This window comes from Chlamydotis macqueenii, chromosome 10, assembly GCF_036417535.1.
Source record: "Chlamydotis macqueenii isolate bChlMac1 chromosome 10, bChlMac1.mat, whole genome shotgun sequence".
Lineage (NCBI taxonomy): Eukaryota > Metazoa > Chordata > Aves > Otidiformes > Otididae > Chlamydotis > Chlamydotis macqueenii.
Window position 1 is genome coordinate 22,999,266 of NC_141565.1, and position 19,147 is coordinate 23,018,412.

Here is a 19,147-nt window from a genome sequence, read left to right on the forward strand (position 1 = left end):
AGCTGGAGACAACCGGCACCGCTGCTGTCACCCCGCGCGCTTGCAAGGAGGGTACACTCGGTATTTCTGCAAAATTTCACCAGTGATGCAAATTCATTCAAACCAAGGAGCCACATCTAAGAGGAGGGTTAGTCAGATTAACCCAAAGCATGTCTGCAAAAACAAAGCAGGACAGAGATAAAAGATTTCCAGCCACATCAGAGCTCAAGAGCTCAGCTGTTTCCACGGTGCGAGTTCAGTTCTTTGTCCCAGGCCTAAACGGAGCAGAAAAAGCGATTTCCCAGAGTTTCCACTACAGCTCCGCAGGCCTGGGCGCTTCGCCCCAGAGGCAGGCATGCAGGATGTCCTGCGGGAAGGAAGTCTGCTGGAAACAGAAGGAGGAAGAGGAGTGGTGAGGCAGCACTCAGGAAAACCATGAAACGTACTGATTTCGGCATCCTGTGTTTGTGACCTTAAAAATAGCTCTTAGGCAAAGATGGAGCTTATTTCTGAACCAAAGCCCGCTGCAGTTCAGAAAAAAGCCCTGCAGCTTCTGCCTTCAGCAAGGCTTCTCCAACTCCTCTACGCAGGTCTGGAAGCGTCGCCGAGCAGCAGTCACTGGAAGGGGAGCCCAGCCCCTTCCATGCATCATATCAGAGCGGATTAAAGCGCTGGCTTCCAGCATGCCTGGAGTCCTGGGAAAATGACACAGCCAGCATCCGATAATCCGCTCCAAACTTGTTGATTTGTAGGACTTAGCCGTCGTCTTCACAGGCTCAAAAATTGGCAGTTGCTCCCACACAACTGACATTTTCAGGCCATTAAAGTCTGTGATAAAAGGGCTCTGGTTTTATCTCCTGCCTTCCTTAACATAAACCATTAGGCTTTTATTAACATTTAGGTATGACTCAGGGAAATCTCTGATTGCAGAGAGAATACTCAAAATAACTCGGACACTGTCCGAAGAGAATCGTAGGACATGGACTCAAAGCTGAGCTGTGGGGAGAGGCTAAAAAGCGATGTGGAAATATTGCACAGAGACCGCAGGAGAACAGGCAGCGAGAGACGGCGGCAAGCCAGCCCGGCTGCGTTACCGAAACGGAGAGCACAAGCTCTCCTCTGTGTCGGGCAGAGCCCAGACTGGGCACGCAGCCCCCCCGGCAGCGGCCACTCACCCCGGAGCCCCCCACGCTGCCAGCGGTTTGTACACACAATCACGCGTTTATCTGCCGCAGTGCCGCAGCCAGAGCTGTCAAAAACAGGCTTTTTGGGATGCCTGGAGGAAAATGTCATCCTCAGAAGAGGACTCTACTGTTCAGGCACTTGAGACGTAAGCGGTCTCTAATTGTGGTGCTGCTGCAAGAGCAAGCGCTATCACGGAGCTCCTCCAACTTCCCATCACATTTTTTAGGCAATGAGAGGCAAATCAACACGCACTTCTGGCCAGTCGAGGCACTCGGGCTGAGAACCTCTGACAAAATCAGTCTTGCTGAATTCTTCTCAAGAATCATCCACGCTAAGCAATCAGCACACCCCCAGCACAGCAGATGTCCTTAAAATAAGGCTTAAAATTAGATTTGCACCCTGGTTTCACTGCTTACTTAGACCACAAGTTTCTCGAGCGAGGAAGCAGTGGTTGCGCTGCATTTCGCACATTCGCAACTCGCTGTTCAAACACCCGTCTGTCTGCTCACAGTGGCAACCCGGACGGCGTCCCGCCCGCGGGGAGCCACGGCCCTGGCTCCACCATGCCAGCGCCTTCTCCAGCCCAACGGCAGCCGGACGTGGCGGGGGGCGACGGGGGGCCCAACAGCATCCGCAGACTGGCCCCCGAGCGCGCACTGGGCTGCGGCCCTCGGGGCCTCTCCTGCAGACCTTCCTGTCGGTTCCTGCCCCGGCAAACCACAGCGAGCTGTGCCGGCCCCAAGCGCCCCGGCACGGGCGATGGCTGGGACCACTATCGCCTCCAGCCCCAGATCAGGAAAGTTTTATCTTGATGAAGAGGGGTAATTGCTAATGAAAAACTATCGGCAGCTTCCCCCTGTCAAGCCCCCCAGACCACCACTCCCCACCGCCACACCGCAGCGAGCAGCACCAGCAGCAGAGCCACGCCGGCCGCGTCAAGAGAAAAATGACCGTGTCAGCGCACCCGCTCCTCCCTCCACCGCCGCCAAATGCCACCTCTGTGCTGAAAAGTGTTGCTGCGGCTTCTGCAGAGCTCCTGAAGCCTGGCAGCTTTTCAGCCTCTTATCTTCATTTGTTTTTATAGGAAAGTGGTTTTCCCTGTGTCTTATAAAACTCATCCTTCCCTCTCCCCGCTCTCCACTCCAACCCTTTTCTTTCCTGCCAGCTCCTGACACTCTCGGCAGCTTCACACAGGACATTCACTCAACCAAAACGACCAAGCAATGCAGGCTTGTGTCCCTCACACAAAGGGAGCAGAGGCAGGGAAGCCCAGCCAGCGCAGGACGGCCGGCCGGTGGGGAAGGCAGGGTGCAGCAAGCACTCTGCGGACAGGCGGTTCTCCTGGGACTGGTCATCACCTCAGACGGGTTCCGCACCGGACAAGAATGACTCAGGAACCTGCACAATCGGAGGCACAGGATGCCCAGAAGCCCTGGATGCCTGTGCTGCCTGTCCTGCCCTTCACTGATTTCTGAAATTTTGGCAACAGTCGAGGTGCTTGCCCGTCACGCGGTGATGGGCGCAGCAGACTGCATGCCTGAAGCCAACTGAAGGCCAGAGCTTGCACAAGGGGCTGAGCCCTCCAGCCCCTGAAAGCAAAGGAGAAACCGTTCTCAGTGAGCCTGCAAACACACAGATCTCCAGCCAGGAGGTCTCCTGGGTCAGGTCAAACTGCCGCAACTAAGCGGCAGCAGCCGCGTTCACCTCCGCCACAGCCACAGACCCCAAAGCAGAGGCGAGGCGGTCTGAGGCGCCGGAAGATGCTCTCAGCACCACGTCTCACCTCCGAGGGCAAAACCCAAGCTCTGGCTGCCATTCAGCAGTGGCAGCCCCAGGCAGATCTCACGTACGCCTGCTCGGATGCTGCCTGCACGAGCCCATCTCCCGGGGAAGACGCGGTCAAAAGACCGGAATGGGACCGGGAAACAGCCGGGCTGTGGGCAAAGCCAGTCGGTCTGTGGCGGTGAGGCCAAAGCCCAACAACAGCGAGAATAAACACAGGCTTCCTGCGGCCATCCACCTTCCGCTGTGTCACTCCAGGTGCAGGAGGGAAGGGCAGGGGTGTCTATAACGGGACCCTTCCTCGGGGTGTTAGGGAGGATGGATGAGCTTGGGGGAGTCCCTGCAGACCCCAGCCTCAGCTCCAGCAGTGGCACAGGAGCTCGACGCCTGCAGTTCGGTGGAGCGCTTACCCCCTCGGTCTCCTCTGCCACCTCCTCCTGCGGGAACAGCTGGGCTCGTGGCCATCCATCGCTCCATGAGCCCCATCCCCACCGCACCGACCCCGAGGCTGACCCACTGGTAAAGAAAGCTGAGGGCAATGTTGACAGTAGTTTGGCAGGACCTGCTCTGCACCGACCTCCCCCAGAACACTTCCCCCCAGCCTGGGCAGCCCCGGCGTAGGTCCCCCTTCCTCACTGCACACACGCTGGGGTCTGGCACGTGCCGGCACTTCACCCCGCAGAGAGCTGAAGCGGCACGTGCCACTGCACGGGGAACCGCTCAAAGCAGAGAAATATTAAAAAGTAGCAGTCTTTTAACTGAAATTGCACATCCTTCATGCCGCCAGGAAGACTGGTCAAGCCTATTATGCTGGCCTTCATCCCACATTAACTACAATATTTCAGATTATACAATCAAATCCCCCGGGAACGGGCAGGAAGAGGGATTAGCAAACAACAGGCTCCAAAGGGGCTGTCGCAGTCAAACTAGCATGCGTTTACGCAGTAAGAGTTTGTATGTCCTTTAGATTCACCCCGTTGGCGACGCGGCTCCTCCGCCCCGCTCCCTGGGGTAAAGGAGCAGAGCGGAGCAGCTGAGCGCCTCGTCCCAAGGACGCTCCTGCTGCTGTGCAAGCCGAACTAACACGTCCCCCTCAAACCGCCTGGAGTACGATGCCTGGTTTATTCCGGCCGTGTTTTCCAAGCCTCTCCTTCCACTGCTCAAGTTGTGTTTCTCATTTATGTTGAGCTTTGGCTTCGGCAGCCAATCTCAAGCCATCCAAACTCCCTCCCACAGGGAGGAGTCCTGGGTGACCCATGAGTTTGGTTCCTCCATCTTCGGGGGTTATTTTTTTATTATTTCTACTACTAACACTTAGCACTTTACATGCTCAAAGTGCGCCAACAGCAGATCTGTGCGACTCTGGGCTGAAAAAAGCATCCATTAAAGTAACAACTTCTTACCTAACACAACTGGTCTTTTGCATGTGTCAGTTCAAATCTGCTTCATTTAGCAATGCTTCATAGTAAATGTTTTCCTCTATTTTCCTCATTAGTTCTGCTGAATCAATTAAGCTGTGAGATAATGAGCAGAACTCCACTCTTCTTTTACACGTCCCCAGTAAAACCTGCCTCTGAATGGCAGCGCTGCCCCACGCCGCCAAGGCATCCTCCACGGGTACCACCATGCGCATCACCCGCTCGGCAGCCTCGGCATCGGCGTTCGGACACAAAACAACACCGCTTCCCGCCTGCACCCAGCTCGCTGCGGTAGCTTGGCACGGAAAGGCTATGAAAAGCCTTTTTGCCATTAACCGAGCGCTCCAAGCACAGACACAACCAAGGCACAAAGACGTGGTCTGAGGCAGACACATTGCCTCCTCCACCTAACGCACAAGACAGAGACCCCAGCCCTCATGCTGGGGACTGAGGAATCTAAGCAGACAGGTTAAACAGATGTCACGGAAGGTGCAAAGAATGGACACACGAGCGCAGGCTCCTCCAACCCACAGCTGGCCCTCAGGTCGGCACACGCGGTCTCCTCACCAGGCGGCACCTGTACGAAGCAAAAGACATTCTCCAGGCATCTCTCCAAAAGCACTGCGCTTGTCGACTTGCCAGGACTGCATCTCCACAGCTTTGTCCCTGGAGGCCCTCCCTCCCCACCTCATCCCCCCAAAGCAGGAAATTAGGATCAGGAGAAGAATTTCAAAATTTGTTAAAAATCAGCAGTCCCACTGGATCAGCAACTGAGCACCTCTCTTATTTGGTTGAAGTACGGAAGGCTTTCATTTTCTCTACCATTTTACATTTTGTCTTCAAGATTTGCAGAAACTGATGTTTCCCAAAGCCGTTTGGAAAGATCCACTGCGCTTTGCAGCTTGCTGCGATACCAAATCTCAGCAAAAAAATGACACACCAGTTATGTGATCCCAGGGACGTAACACTGCAATCCCAGCTCCTCCCCAAAGCTTGAAACCTTTCTTCAGCAGCTTATTTGACAGTAGCCGAGTGGCCTGTCTGTGTTCAGGGAGCCCAGCGCGCTGAGGCGGCAGGCACGCCAGCCAGAGGCTCTCCTGGCAGGGGGAATCCCAGGAGGGATGCACGGGAACACCCATCCCAGCCTTCTGCTGGACGTGGCTCCAAGTTAACTCCTATCCTGTCGCCCTCTGGAGAAACACTCCAAGCCAACTGCTCCACCCTTCACTTACCTGTAGGTCCTTTCCTCCAAAAAACAACACATCCTGAACTGGAGAGGAAGGCACAGGGGCTGGCGGCAGCAGACCAGCTCTGCTCTCACCACAAGCCACCACTGCTGCATCCCTGTTGCTGCGGGATGCCGCGGCCCCCGTGCCCCCCATCCCTGGGGACATCCCGGTCCCAACTCCCCGCACAGATCTGCGTGAGGAGCCAGCGTACGCTGCCCACAGTGGACAAGCCCCGCTGACACTCAGCAGGTAACAAGGCAAAATCATCACGGGCTTTGGCACCAGCCCTGCTGATCAGCGCACCACACCTAACGGCTCACCCAGCCGTTTGACACGGGCCTTCTCGGGGGCCAGCCGTCCCACGCCCCCCGGCCTCGCTCCCCAGAGTGGCAGCTGCCAGCAGAGCTGCTGTCCAGATGTTAGAAATCAGTACTGCTCACTCTGCTCGAAAACGTCAATAAATTCTACCGGTCTCTTGAAGTGGGAGATTGCCGTAGACAGTCTGCCACCTCCTCCACTTGCTGCAAGGTGTTAGACCCCAATTTGAAAAGAAAACAAGAACTTGCAATCATTTCTGTACCAACCCAACAAAAACAAACAACAACAAAAAAAAGCAAAAAAAAAAAGAAAAAGAGGAAAAAGCAAAGCAGGTCCCTCTCACAGAGGTAGGGGTCGGCTCAGCCCCTCACCCCACCGTGCCCCTGGGTACCTGTGCCACCAGCACAGCCCCGCAACAGGGGGACGTTTCCCTGCACCGGGCACACAGCACAGGCAGTAGCATCTCCAGCCATCACCACGTGCCCCGAGATGTGGGGCTGTTTCTTCCTCCCAGCCAGGAATGCTGATCCCCGTCCATCACCTCGACACAAACGAGTGGTCAGGCGCCTGCGCACGCAGTCCCAGCAGCCGGGGAGCCCCCGGCCCCCACGGGCAGCCCCTCACGCACACCGCGCACGAGCCTGAGCCGGCGGGCGCTGTAGGCAGCGTGTGCCGGCACTCAGGTGGATATAATCGATTGTTTCCAACCGCTGCCGGTTCTCGCTTGCCCCGGGCTTGCACTGAATTACCGCAGCCAGGGGCTCAGCCCTATTACATTTCCAACAACTTGCTGGAAGGGTCATCGGACCAGAACATCACAACGGTGCGGCTGCCTGCGAGCTGCGACACACGCCGACTGGGATGCACAAGGTGTGGCCTGGTGTTTTTACACCATCCAAACATCTGTCCCCATCTCTAGGTGCCTTACTCACCTCCCCAGGTGCCCCCAGCCCCACCGATCTTCTCTCTCAATCACTATAAAATAGACTTTGAAAAATTAGAAGCGAGATGTCCCTGTCCCTTCCCTTCCACCCACCCAGGCCCCGCAGCCCAGCTAGCGCCCGTTTGGGCTCCTGGGAGCAGGTTTGCGTTCACGCGTGGAAGCCAGACTCCTGCCCTGGGAAACTCCTGTCCGGGGCTACACAGACAAAAGTGGTTAAAACCCCTGAACGAAGGGACTGCTGCTGAGGTACGATCACGGCCTCGGTGCGATCGTCTGAGCCCCTCTCCAGAGTGCCCCAGCATCCTCCCGGCCATGATGCACCTCCACCTGCAACACCAGACATCGTCAAAATGAGCCTCTCCCTGTTTTCTGCCCAAACCGCTGGTTACAGGAGATCTAATGAGCTCAACGGATCAAAGTCAGCCTGACCATCTAGCTGGTGACCATGACAAGGGCTGTGGTTACGGCTCTCCAAAAACCCAAGAGGGCGGCTCTGATGCCCCTCTGCAGAGGGGCCAGGCGCCTGCCTCGCTGGGGCCAGCCAGGGGAGATGCCCCTGCTCAGCACCAAGCGCCGGGGCCGTGCCGGCCCTCGGCAGCGGGAAAGCCCGCGGGCGCAGGCAGCCCACGGAGCTGAGCCTGCCTTCCCAGGAAGGATGAGTTTCACACGGCTCCTGCTCACAGCTGCCCGCCTTGGCTGCGAGCGGAAGGTTGTGCTGCCCCGTCAATGCCCAAGGAAGCGTGCCCAAGGGCCGGCCACGACGCGTGAACAGCCGGTGGGAGACAGAGCAGGCGCGCAGTACCCGCCTCTGAGCCCAAAATCCGGCAAAGCGCAGCAAAGCCCCAGCTGTGGACTGACCCTCTCGTCTGGGATGCCCCACGTCCTGCCGGCCCCTCCACGGGCAGGCTGGCCCGCGCCGCCCGGCACTCGGACCAACACCAACCTCCCACCGCCTGTAAATCAACATCCAGAAGCAAATGGATTACGGCGATACAACAGCGCGGTGCGGCCCTGCAGTGATGGGGCATTTGCACCTTCAGGTGAGGGTTCCAAACACAACGTGATCTGTGAAAAGCAGAAATTAAGTCTGCTGCAAGACCTCCCGCCTCATTTTTAATGTACGAATTAAGTGTAAATTCCCTCTTTCCTTTCTGTGGCTAATCCTCCGGATTTATTTGAGTAGATGTTAAGGTTAGAGCACATTTATTTTCATGTTTGAAATTTCTAAATTAGTATAAACCGGCACTTCAAAGTAACTCAGCTCCTATAAAACCCAATCCCACGGAGATGCCATGGTATATTTGGACAGTAAGTAGATGCTTTGTCATATTCCCACGTGTATGCGAGTTTTTTTCTTTGGGAACGTTTTCTGACTAGTTTCAAACCACATTTCCATGCCCAAGCATACATGCACTGAGACTGTTTGTACAGTCTGCCCAAGGAGTTCGTTTTATTTAACGACCCGTTACAGCAGAGCTCGCTGGTGGGTATCTCATCGTTACACCACAGAGCACTGTGCTCAGCAAGCGTGCAGGATCTGACACAAACCCACAAGAGCCAGAAACTCGAGCATTAATGCTGAAACGCATCATTATCCCAGGCCGCCGCGGCTATGTTTTTCAGCACAGGAAACAAACCGGATTTTCAGCCTTTTTTGAGTTGCAGACCCCAAGACGTTTCCCAGGAGAGACGCAGATCCCTGGCTAGCAAATCTAAGCCTAACGAACATGAGTCTGCTTTCCCCTGCTGCCTCTCGGGGAGGTTTCAGAAGGAGAGCGCAGGGCTCGGCACAGAAACCACAGAAGACGAGGAGTCCGGCACAGCGGGCGCGTGGGATGGGGTTACCAGCTCAGCCCTTCCTCCAGTGTGCTGCTTCGTCACACAGTGCGTTCTACTCTTTGCTAAACCCGGGACTCCCACAGCAGGAAGGTTTGCAGAGGTGCCTGCAAGTCCACATTCGCTTGCCCTTCTGCTGCAGCCGTGGCCGGCAGAGCAGGGCTGGGACCACATGGTCCTCGCCTCTCTGGACAAAAAGGCAGCGGCTGGTTGGGGCAGCACAACAGTGCCCGCTCTGTCCCTCTGCCCCGAACACCAGCCCAAGAGACAGGGCGGTGGCGAGAGGATGCCGCAGGGGCTCCTCTTCGCTGGGATATGGTGGTGATGCAGCACGGCCGCCCATACCGCCCGAACAGCTGTGCCTTCATTGTCGGTAGCCCTGAGGGAACACCCTCAGGAACACCCCGCACGGCCACTCCTCGCAGCCATCGGGCAGCCGGGGATGCGGCCATGCCCAGTCTGCTTTTGCAAGGGCACTGGCATAGCACGGCTGCGCCGCGCTCCAGCTACGCAGCCAGCGTGACCTTCAAACCTACCGGGCTGCGATGCTGCTGGGGCAGAATAGGTCAAACACCAAGTAAACCCACTCAGTGTCCCCGGGATCTGATCAGCTCTGTCAGCACGCTGCTGGAAAGGACGTTAGAGACGGTCTGCTACAGAGAGCTCGTACTCCTCTCCGGGGAGCTGGCGTCCAAATTCCACTCGGGCTTCGAGTGGGCAAAACACAGCACGAGTATTTCATTTTAACTGCTTGCATCACAAAGGCAGCCCAGTATTTGTCACAAAATTCATTATAAAAAGCTATTTCTGTCGAGGGAAAGCAATCCTGGCGCTCACCCACTCACTCTCGGTATAAGAGCCCAGTCAAACTAAATCCGTCCCTAATACATCCTCCCTCCCCCAAGCTGCTGCTGCGGATTCCCCTCCTTGGTAAGTGACTTTTCAGCAGCCCCCATCGACAGCAACCAACCTGCCCCCTCCTCCTGACCCAGACTACCCTCCTCTGCACATTTTCTGCACGTCTCACAAAGGCGGTAAGCACATGCTTCCTTGCGAGTTAGTGCTTCCAACGAAGCGACGCGCCCGTTCCCAGGCCAAGCTGGCGACTCCCCTCACCCAGCCCCCGGGTCGCAAGCTGACCGGGCTCCCCTGCCACCCAGCGGAGCCACGCTGCGCCCAGGTCCACACGTCCCATCCACCCTCCGCAGCCCGCTCTGCGGCCAGTCCCATGCAGTCACGGCAGGAACCGAACAAGCGGCCACCACCGCACCGACCCCAACCGCTCGGGAGCGCTCCCCGGCATGGGGACGAAGCCCCTCGGCTCAGTGTCAGCCTCCCACCGGACCTCGCACCGCGACACTGAGGGGTAAGGGGCCTGGCCCCTCATGGGCAAGTGCAGCCGCAGCAGTGCTGCGGGGACAGCCAGGGACGGCCAGCACGCCAAGGGCCCGCGGCTGAAACCCGTGACCGGCGTCCGAGCGCTGCGGCTCCCTGGCTGAGTCACAGCCAAGTGCTGCAGGAGAGGAGCATTCAATTAGACAGAAGAGCACACAAGGGGGCAATGATTTTCCTTTCACACCGCATTACGCCTAACAGCCCGTGCGCCGTGTTTGTAACCAACCGACTACTTCAGCCGAACACGCGCTCAGGGTGAATCAGGCCGTCATTAGGTTTTTATTTGCTCTTCCAGGAGGAGCTTAAAACCCAGCCACCTAGTCCACTGGCAGAGCTAACGAGCCACAGCTCCAACAATGCCGGAGCACCTCTCAGTGATGCACAGCCAAAGGAAAACCTGGAAACCACTAACGGGTGGAGAAGCGGAGCTCCTAATGGGAAGGCAGCTAGATGCTGATCCGCTCTGCCGAACCAGCTGCTGCTTTAATACATTTTCCTACCGCGTTCCCAGGACTGGGACATAAACTGCGTTAGGAGTATTTCATTGTTTTGAAGGTGGAAATTGATGTTAGGTTTTTGCAGCACAAGAAACACAATATTACAACTCTTCTCTTGACACTGCCACCCTGGGACTTGAGAACAAAAACAGCTTGTTAACTTGTTGGCAAGTCTAATGACTAAGTAAAAGGCAAAAAAAAAAAAAAAAGAAAGGCTCTCCTTCTGACTGGTAGGAAGGCTTCCCAGCAGGCTTGGTCAGCAGTTTTAGAAGAATACACTTCAAACAAATGGGAAGTGTAGACCTATTAGGCATGAACATGTACGAATGGTACGCTTCATTTATATCCTGCTGTACTTGACATCAAAGGATCTCAAAGCAGCTTTACAATCGCAATCTTACGTTACATGCGAGTTATGTTTCCGAACAACAGTAACAAACAGAGGAGCATGCGGCAAATCAGCAAACTGAGGCACCTGGGGTAAACCGACCAGGTCAAGGTCAGCGACGCGGCAGCACCGTCAGTCAGGACTAGAACCTGGCTTTCCTCGTCCGCCCCGTACAACCGCCAGCCACGCTGCAGTCTCCACCTAAATAAGTGTTCTTGCAGCCTGATCTTCCCACAATGGTAAACAGGGAGGGTTTCTGCCCTCATGGAGGGTTTCTACCACGGAGGGCTCGGCGATTTCTAGCATGTGTCCCGCATCAAGCACACAGCTGTCCCGCATGGACTGCCTTTGACTGACAACAGGCTCCTGGTCTCCTTCCTCGCCCACCCAGGGAGCACTTGGTGAGGACAGCGGAACAGCACTACGGCCAGACCCAAAGACGGAGAAAACCTCCTTTCTGCGCTGAGCCTCCCTGGAGTCACTAGGGCATCAGCCCCCTAAAGACCTGACTGGATACAGCACTCGGTATTTTAAACGTTAACAGACCAGTGTTAGTCATGATTACTTTCCCTACTGAACAAAAGTTAGGAAACCCAGTATTTTCCCAACAGCACTGAGGAAGCTCAAGGGAAGCACGTGTCTTTCTGCCGTGGAGTTTCGGTTACCAGCAGACTGTAACCCTCCCGGTACCCCCAGAAGTCCCAGCCACAACGCCTCCTCCTGACCCACCCAGCGGAGACAGCTCCATCCTGCCCGGGGCTGAGGGGCTGGCTCCCAGCGATGCTGAGCTCCAGCCACAGCCAACGAGAACCGCGGGTGCGCTGCCATCCCGTAAGCAGGAATCCCGACTGCCAGTGACTCCTCCGAGAGCCGTGACCGTGCCAAGGCTCCAGGCCTGGGCTCCCAGTGTTTGACGCGCCGAGTCTTTGTGGAACTAACTCAAAAGCCAGGACAACTACCAGACTCCCCGGCTGTCAGGCAGCTTGTACTTTGCCACCAGGGAAAAACTACTCAACTCCGCTAGAGCGGGTCTATCAGCCAGTGCGTTAAGGGGACATATTTTAACAGAGCGTGGAGATGCCACGCTAAACACTCCGGTTACCATGGGAAACCTTTCTCTCTTTGCCACTGGCGTTGCACAGGGAAGCCCAAGCCCAAGCGCTCGATCTTGCCTTTGAAACCAAACAGATGTTTTTACGATCTCTGATGGAGCTGAGTTATGCATGCTTCCCAGAGGAAGGGAAAAATGCAGCGCTACCGCAGCCCTTTTTCCTTTCCTTTCTTCCCAAGCACCGCGCAGCCTTAGCAGAAGGGGAAACAGGCGTCTTGATCTGGCGTCAGCGCCCACAGCCACTTGGCAACAAACTGCGACAACGGCAAACTTCTACCGAACCGCGAGGGAACCCGCAGCCCGCGAGTGCGTGTCCCCCGGCACGGGACGGGGCGCGGGGGCTGGCGGTGCTGGCCAGGGCACCCCCGGGAGCGGGGGCCGGGACCGGCCCGGGGAGCCGCCGCGGGGTCCCGGCCCGCAGCACACCTCGTTCTCTGCCCGGGACGAGCCCCGCCGCACGCTCGGCCGCGGCGGAGGGCAGCCGGGACCCGGCCGGGTTTGATGGTGAGAGCCGGTGCGGCACGGCCCCCGCGGGCGGGCGGGGGGAGCGGGGCTCGGAGCGGGGACGGGAGCGCACCCGCCCGCTCTCCCGCAGCTCCTCCGGCCGCGGGACGCGCTCCCGCCCGGGGAGGCGGCGCGGCAGCAGCAGCGACGGGACGGGACCAAACGGGACAGGACCGCCGCCTCCCGCCGGCCACCGGCTCCCCGCGCCCGCCCCGCGCCGCTCCCCCCACCGCCGCCCCGCCCGGGCAGGTGCCCGCCGGCCGCCCGTACCTGTATGTTCCTCTTCTCGCAGGCCGGGCCGGTGCCCTGCACCACGCTGTCCAGCACGGTGACCATGCCCGCGCCCGGGCTGACGAAGCAGGAGTTGCGGGCCGCCCGGATTGTCTCCTCGATCTCGGCGAAGCGGAAGACGCAGAGCGCGGACTGCGGCCGCCCCCCGCCGCCGCCGCCGGCCCCGGCCCGCTCGAAGACGCCGAAGAGCAGCTCCTCGGGGGGCGGCGGGGCCGCGGCGGGGGCGGCGGGGCCGCGCCAGGCCGCCCGCGCCGGGAAGACGGAGACCAGGCGGGTGAAGGCGTCGGCGGGGCCGCCGCAGCGCAGCCCCAGCTGGATGTAGGACTCGGTCAGCTTCTTGGTCTCGCCGCTGCCGTTGAGGGTGGCCTCGGCCGGCTCGCCCAGGCAGATGCGGGCCAGCAGGCTGTGCGAGGGGCTCTCCTTGTCGCCCGCGTTGGCCTCGCTGTTGAGCGCCAGGTAGGCGTAGGGGCGGCGGGCGGGCGGCGCGGCCCCGCGCTGCAGGAAGGCGCGCACGAAGCTGAGCTTGTGCCGCGCCTTGGCGCCCTGCTTGATCTTGAAGATGTTGTCGTCGGAGGGGTTGATGTCGAAGGTGAAGAGCTTGGCCAGGTCGCCGCGGGCGTTGAGGGCGCGGATGGCGATCTCGGGCGTGTTCTCGAAGCGGTGGTCCTCCAAGCTGCGGTTGCGGGGGAAGAAGGGGCTGCCGAAGCCGGTGTAGGTGGCGGCCACCAGCAGCCGCGCCCCGCCGCCGCCGCCGCCGCGGCGCAGCACCAGCCCCACGGTGGAGGCGTTGGGGTGGTTGGCCGCCACGTTCAGCATGCTGGGGAAGACGGTGACCGGGTCGCTGCCGCCCGGCGGGAAGCGCACGGCCACCGCCGAGATGTTGGCCATGCTGCGCAGCTGGCAGAGGCCCTGGTAGATGGAGCCGCAGACGACCAGGACGCCCTGCTCGGGGTCGGGCTGCAGGATCTTGTTGTAGTTGTTGGTCAGCACCTTGGGGTGCTCGCAGGAGGCCTGCGGCAGCTGCGGCGCGTGGCAGAGCGGGCTGTCCAGCACCGGCCCCACCGCCGCCTCCGCCTCCAGCGCCAACTCGCCCCCCGACAGCTGGAAGAGGCGGTTGACGGCCGCCAGGTAGACGCGGGAGCCGGGCCCGTCCAGCGCGAAGTTGTTGGTGGGGGTGGGCGAGAGGAACTTGCGCTGCACCTCCAGGCCGGCGGCGCGGCCGGGCAGCAGCGGCGGCAGCAGCAGCAACAGCAGCGGCAACAGCGCGGGGGGCCGCGGCTCAGCGCCCGCTGGAGCGGGAGCCGGAGCGGGAGCCATCCCGCCGCCCGCGCCGCCGCGCCGCAGAGTGCACGAGCCGGGCGGCGGGAGGGGCCGGGCCGCGGCACCGCTTCCTGCGCAGGCAGCGCGCCCGCCGCCGCGCGACGCCCGCGGGAAGTGGCGGCCGCGCCGGGTCCGCGGGTGCGCGGCGCTGCGCGGCAGGGCGGGCGGGAGAGGCGGGCTCAGGGCCGCGCCTCCGCCTCCTCCCTCCCTCCGCCCGCCCCCGCCCACGCCCCCCGGCGTTACCCACCGGGGCTCGGTGCGGGGCCGCGAAGTTACCGGTGCTGCCCCGCGCCGCCGGCAGGCCCCGCACCGGGCAGCAGCGGGCAGGGCGGGGGCCCCCGCCTCGGGAGCGGCTTCTCCGGACTGCCCGCCCTTCTCTCCGCCGCCGCCTCCTTCGCCTTTTCGAGCAGAACGAGCCGGGCCGGGGCGGGGGGGCGGGGCGCGGGGGAAGACGCACTGTTCCCAGCTGCGGAGCAGCACGGCGAGCTGGGACACGCAAGGCGCCGCACCCCCCCGCAGCCCCTACTCCCGTGAGCCAGGCTCGGGGTAGGGACGCGGGGAAGCGGCGGTGGGGCTGGTCGGCCCCGGGGCAGTCAGCACGTGGCGTGGACAAATACGCCCAGCACGGAACCGGGGGGGTCCCCCTGGGGTGTCCTCCCCACACCCCCGCAGCCGCGGGGCTGCCGGCCCAGCCCGGCCGGGTTGCGCGCTCGGGGGAGCGGGGGTGTCAGCGCGGCACCGGGACAGCCCTCCCCACGGCCACTGGTCGCCCCTCGGCCTCCCTGCCGCCCGCGGGGGGGCTCAGCACCCCGGGGGTGCGACGCTGTGCCCGCACGGCTGGGCGGCAGCGGGGCGCGGGACCGAGCCGGGCGCCTCCTCTGCCCTCCCGCGGGCTCTGCTCTAGCTGTGGGGGAGAGCCGCAGAGCGGGGCGGGGTGGCGTTCCCAAGCTCCTCCCGCCGGAGCCAGCGGCCCCCGCTCCGCACCCTCCACCTGCGCGGGGCAGCCGTCAGCTTTCGCCCACTGCGGTTCTTGCGGGCTGCCCCCCGCCCAGGGGCGGCCCTGGGATGCGGGTACCGCACCCTCCCCTGGAGCCCGCGTGCGGCAGGCGTCCCGCGCGAGGGCTGCGCGCCGAGAGCCCTCCCCGCCCACGGGCGGCCGGAGCACGGGTGGGAGCCGGGGGCTGGACCGGCTCCGCGGGCGAGCCCTGCGCGCTGCCCGCCCCGTCCCGGGCCCCGGCGGCACCGCGCTCCCTTCACACCAAACGTGTTGGCAAGGCTGCTGCGGAGCCGGCGCGGCTTCTGCTCCGCAGAGGGAAACCCTCCGTGGCTGTCTAATCTCATTTCTACACCTGCCAATTTCCCTCACGCCCTTCCTGTCCTCCCCGCCCTCCTCAGCGCACTAATTAATACATAACTGCCCTGGCCGCGCCGCGTCCCCCGAAAATGTGCACTGGATCGAATGCCGGGCTGTCGTGCTATCTAACTCATTGTCTCTGCTAATCATATCCTTAATTAATGGACTTATTAGCTGTTTTTAAATATGGGACTCCTAGTTGTTGGCTTTTTTTTTCCCTGGAACTACAAGTTAGCAATTTTTAAATGTGATCATGTCGTTAATTGCATAGACATAAACCCCTATGATCCCAAACCCTTAATCTGCCTATTTTAGGATTTCTTATGGCTGCTTATCCTGATAGTAGAGCGTCTTCCATGTGAAATCAGCCTTTTAAGGCATATCAAATTAGGTTTCAGATTACAGCCAGTTAAAAAAAAAATTAGGCCAAAGAACATAGAAAAATGTGCAACTTACCCAAAGGTATCCAGCACTGGCTTTGCCAGAAAAAAAAAAAAAAAAAAAAATCCCCCAGGAGCTCTGACTCCCATTTCCTATGCCAAGCTGCCAAGCAGTTATCTACACTGATACAATTAAAGCCAAAATATTTGTGGTATTGAAGGATTATTTGACAAAGATTTTATTGTCGTTGTTAGGAAACAATCCTCTGGTAAGATGCTTTGAGGGGAATATTTTCCAGAAATGATTTCCCACCCCTATTATCTGGGCTGTTAGAAGCTCTAGTGAGTATTTCAGGGTAATGCTCCTAATGGACTAGTAGAGGTTTTTCAATCTCTCATACACAGATCTCACCATTATTTTTGTTTGCAAAGAAAAATAAGGTCAAAATTAAACCACATGCCTCTCGCCACAGACCATCACCCCCTGGCAAAGCCCTTCTGTGCGCAGGTTTAAAGATAACGGCCTTTCAGACATCTCTGTGGGGGAGAGGGGCTGTGTGCACAAGAACTCAAAAACACTTTAATTATTAATAAATATATTTACAGGAGAACAGTTTCCCTTTAGGGGAAACATGAGTTACTCATGCAATTACTCAGGTTATATTGACTCAACACTGTCAAAACCCAGGATCTCATCGCTTTAATACAGGGAGTATAAACACCTATTTATTTAGCGGGGTTTATCTGCAAGGTAACCATAAAGTGCTCTGTGGATTTAGGAAGAAGGTTCACTCTCGCACACCTGGCCAGAGAGGGCCAGGTTTGGCTCGGCAGCTCTCGGCAAACCCTGGCAGCTGGCGGCGGGGTGGAGGAGAGGTGCTGCCTGCGGGACCCCCACAGCATGGAGACCCCCCGGGCATCCCCTGCGTGCAGAGGCACAGAGGGCTGGCTCAGGAGCTGGCACCCGGGAGAAGAGCAACGCGTTTCGCGTCCTCGCTCATGACGCTGGGTGTGTCGGGAAGACCTGACAGGGTGGTGCGGGCCAGCGCAGGGGGCGGCTGTGCCTCCTCAGCCCCGCATGGCCCCCACGCAGAGCTATGGCCCAGGGAGCCAGGCCAGCCACCGCAGAGGAGAAGCCAAGGCACAGCCGCAGCCACCCCGGAGCTGCTGCGGGGGAGCCCCGGCTGCTGCTGCGGCAGCAGGCCAGAAGGTCCCTCTGCTCCCACCCAGGCAGCCAGTCTTTTTTTTTTTTAAATCTTCCGTCACTCTTTGCCTCTAAGTGTGCTATTTGGGTCATTTTCCATATGATTGCAGGACAGGCTGGCAGGAAACCGTAAGGCGCATTCACAAACACGAAGCAGGCACGTGTTTTGAATCCTTTTGGCCGCTTGCTTTCCTTCTCAGAAACTCCTGCTGATGGAAAATGGCCAGCTGTGCTGGGTCAGAGCAGGGGTCCAGCTCATGCCTATTCCCCACCCTGAGAGAGGCCACTAGCGGTTAGCTGAGAGAAGGGGGTAAGAGGCAGGTGAGAGCGGAATGGTCCCATTTGGTCTCCACCAGCCCAGCCCAGCCAGCTACTACAGGGCTCTCCCTGGAGCGGCATTCCTGAACGGAGAGGAGCCACAAGCCAAGAAAAAGCAAGGGGACCTGAGGAGGAGCTGAGAAGCACTTGGAGAAATCATTGCCCAAACAAGAGATGTTCCCTCATCACCACATTCATCCGCTGCTCTCCAGTCCTGCCTGCCACCCTGCCTTTGTCCAGTCAGTGCCTCGTGCCGTCGGGCTGGCTGCGCGAGCAGCGCACTCCAGGGCACTCAGAAATAACAGGGGGCTTGGACACAGACTGATTAGCACTCCTCCGTATGTCGTCGGATGAGCATGGACCGAGTCCCTATTTTATTGTTACTAATCTGTATTGCAGGCACTGCTCATGGAGAACGAGGCGAGTGTCACTACTGTTATTACTAACGATTTAGCACACTGGGACTCTGCTAGGTGCTTAGCAGAAAGATTAAGGCAAGGTCCCTTCCCAAATGTCCTTTAAGCTAAACACACACTGGTGCGGTCTCAGGCTTCGCTGCAAATGGCTGTGGCAGGAACTGCACCAGCACAGGCTGCTCCGCTGCCACTGGCCTCCGGCCCTGGTCTGAGCGAGGGGGAAAGGGATTTATGGGGACCCAAGGCACTTTCTGAGTAAAATCATGCTTTTTTTTCCTCAAGCCTCTTTGTTTTCAAAGATGTAATACAGAGCATTGCTCCCTTCAGAGTATGTAATGCAGTCATAACCTTGTCTGCAGCGCACAGCCGGCTGACGTGTTCACCGTGAGGGATTCGCCTCCAGAGAGGAGCCGTGCAGACAGAGGTTGTGAGCATGAAAAGGTCTCCCTTCTGGGTTAATGACAGATTCGGTGCTGGTGAAAGTTCACACACACAATAATGGCAGGATTTTCCAGACCAGGAGGTTTATCACAAGGCAATAAAAAAAATGTGTCGTTAGGAGCCTGTGCTGGGGCTTGACCCGGGTGCTGTGGGCAGAAAGGAACGCTTTCACCGTTTGGGCCCCTGGCCGGGATGCAAAAGCAGCAGCTTCTCCGGTTTTCTGCACGTCTCCTCAGTGACCTGTTGCTTTTATTTTCTTTAGAGGCTTAGGAAGGGCTCAGCACTCAATGCCCCCAGCTTCATACCAGTCAGGGCTGGAAATGTGGCTGGTGAGCTCAAATGCGTCTCCAGCTCTGCTCTGTGGGAAATTTAGCACATGCTGAGGCTCGCGGTCGGATGGAGACACAATCCCTTCGGGCCCCAGCCTCGCTACACTAGCGGTCTCTCATCCGTACCTGTCCCTTGTCAACACAGATCATGGGGCGTCGCAGGCAGGCACAGCTGCAGGTGTGCAGGGCAGAATAGGGCCCCTGCTTCGGCTGGATCCTGACCAGCACCAGCCTGAGGGGGTTTCTGGACAGATGATCAGACCTAGTGTGACTACAGGGTAAAGGAGGGTTTCATCCAGTCCTGCTCTGAACTCTGGGGAAACTGGGGCACACAGCACCTCTGAGCTTCAGAGGGTGTCACATAAAGAGTGTTTCAAGACCAAGCACCCCAACTGACATCCTATGAGGACAGCATGGGCGTGTTCCCTGGACCACAGAGGTGGGAGGACATGAGCCGCCAGCACCCCGGGGCACAGGCCCTGCTCTGTGGTCCCATGCCGGCACCGGCC

At 58.9% G+C, this 19,147-nt stretch overlaps 1 protein-coding gene across 1 annotated transcript in view; it reads right to left on the minus strand.

Moving 5' to 3' along the window:
- Window positions 1–14,288, minus strand: part of PLXND1 (plexin D1) — a 77,186-nt gene extending 62,898 nt beyond the window's left edge. Inside the window, exon 1 of the mRNA XM_086755568.1 lies at window positions 12,856–14,288. Within this exon, the coding sequence (XP_086611694.1) occupies window positions 12,856–14,193 (1,338 nt within the window). The 5' untranslated portion in view covers window positions 14,194–14,288. The remainder of the gene's footprint in view (window positions 1–12,855) is intronic.
- Between the last annotated feature and the right edge of the window lie 4,859 nt (window positions 14,289–19,147).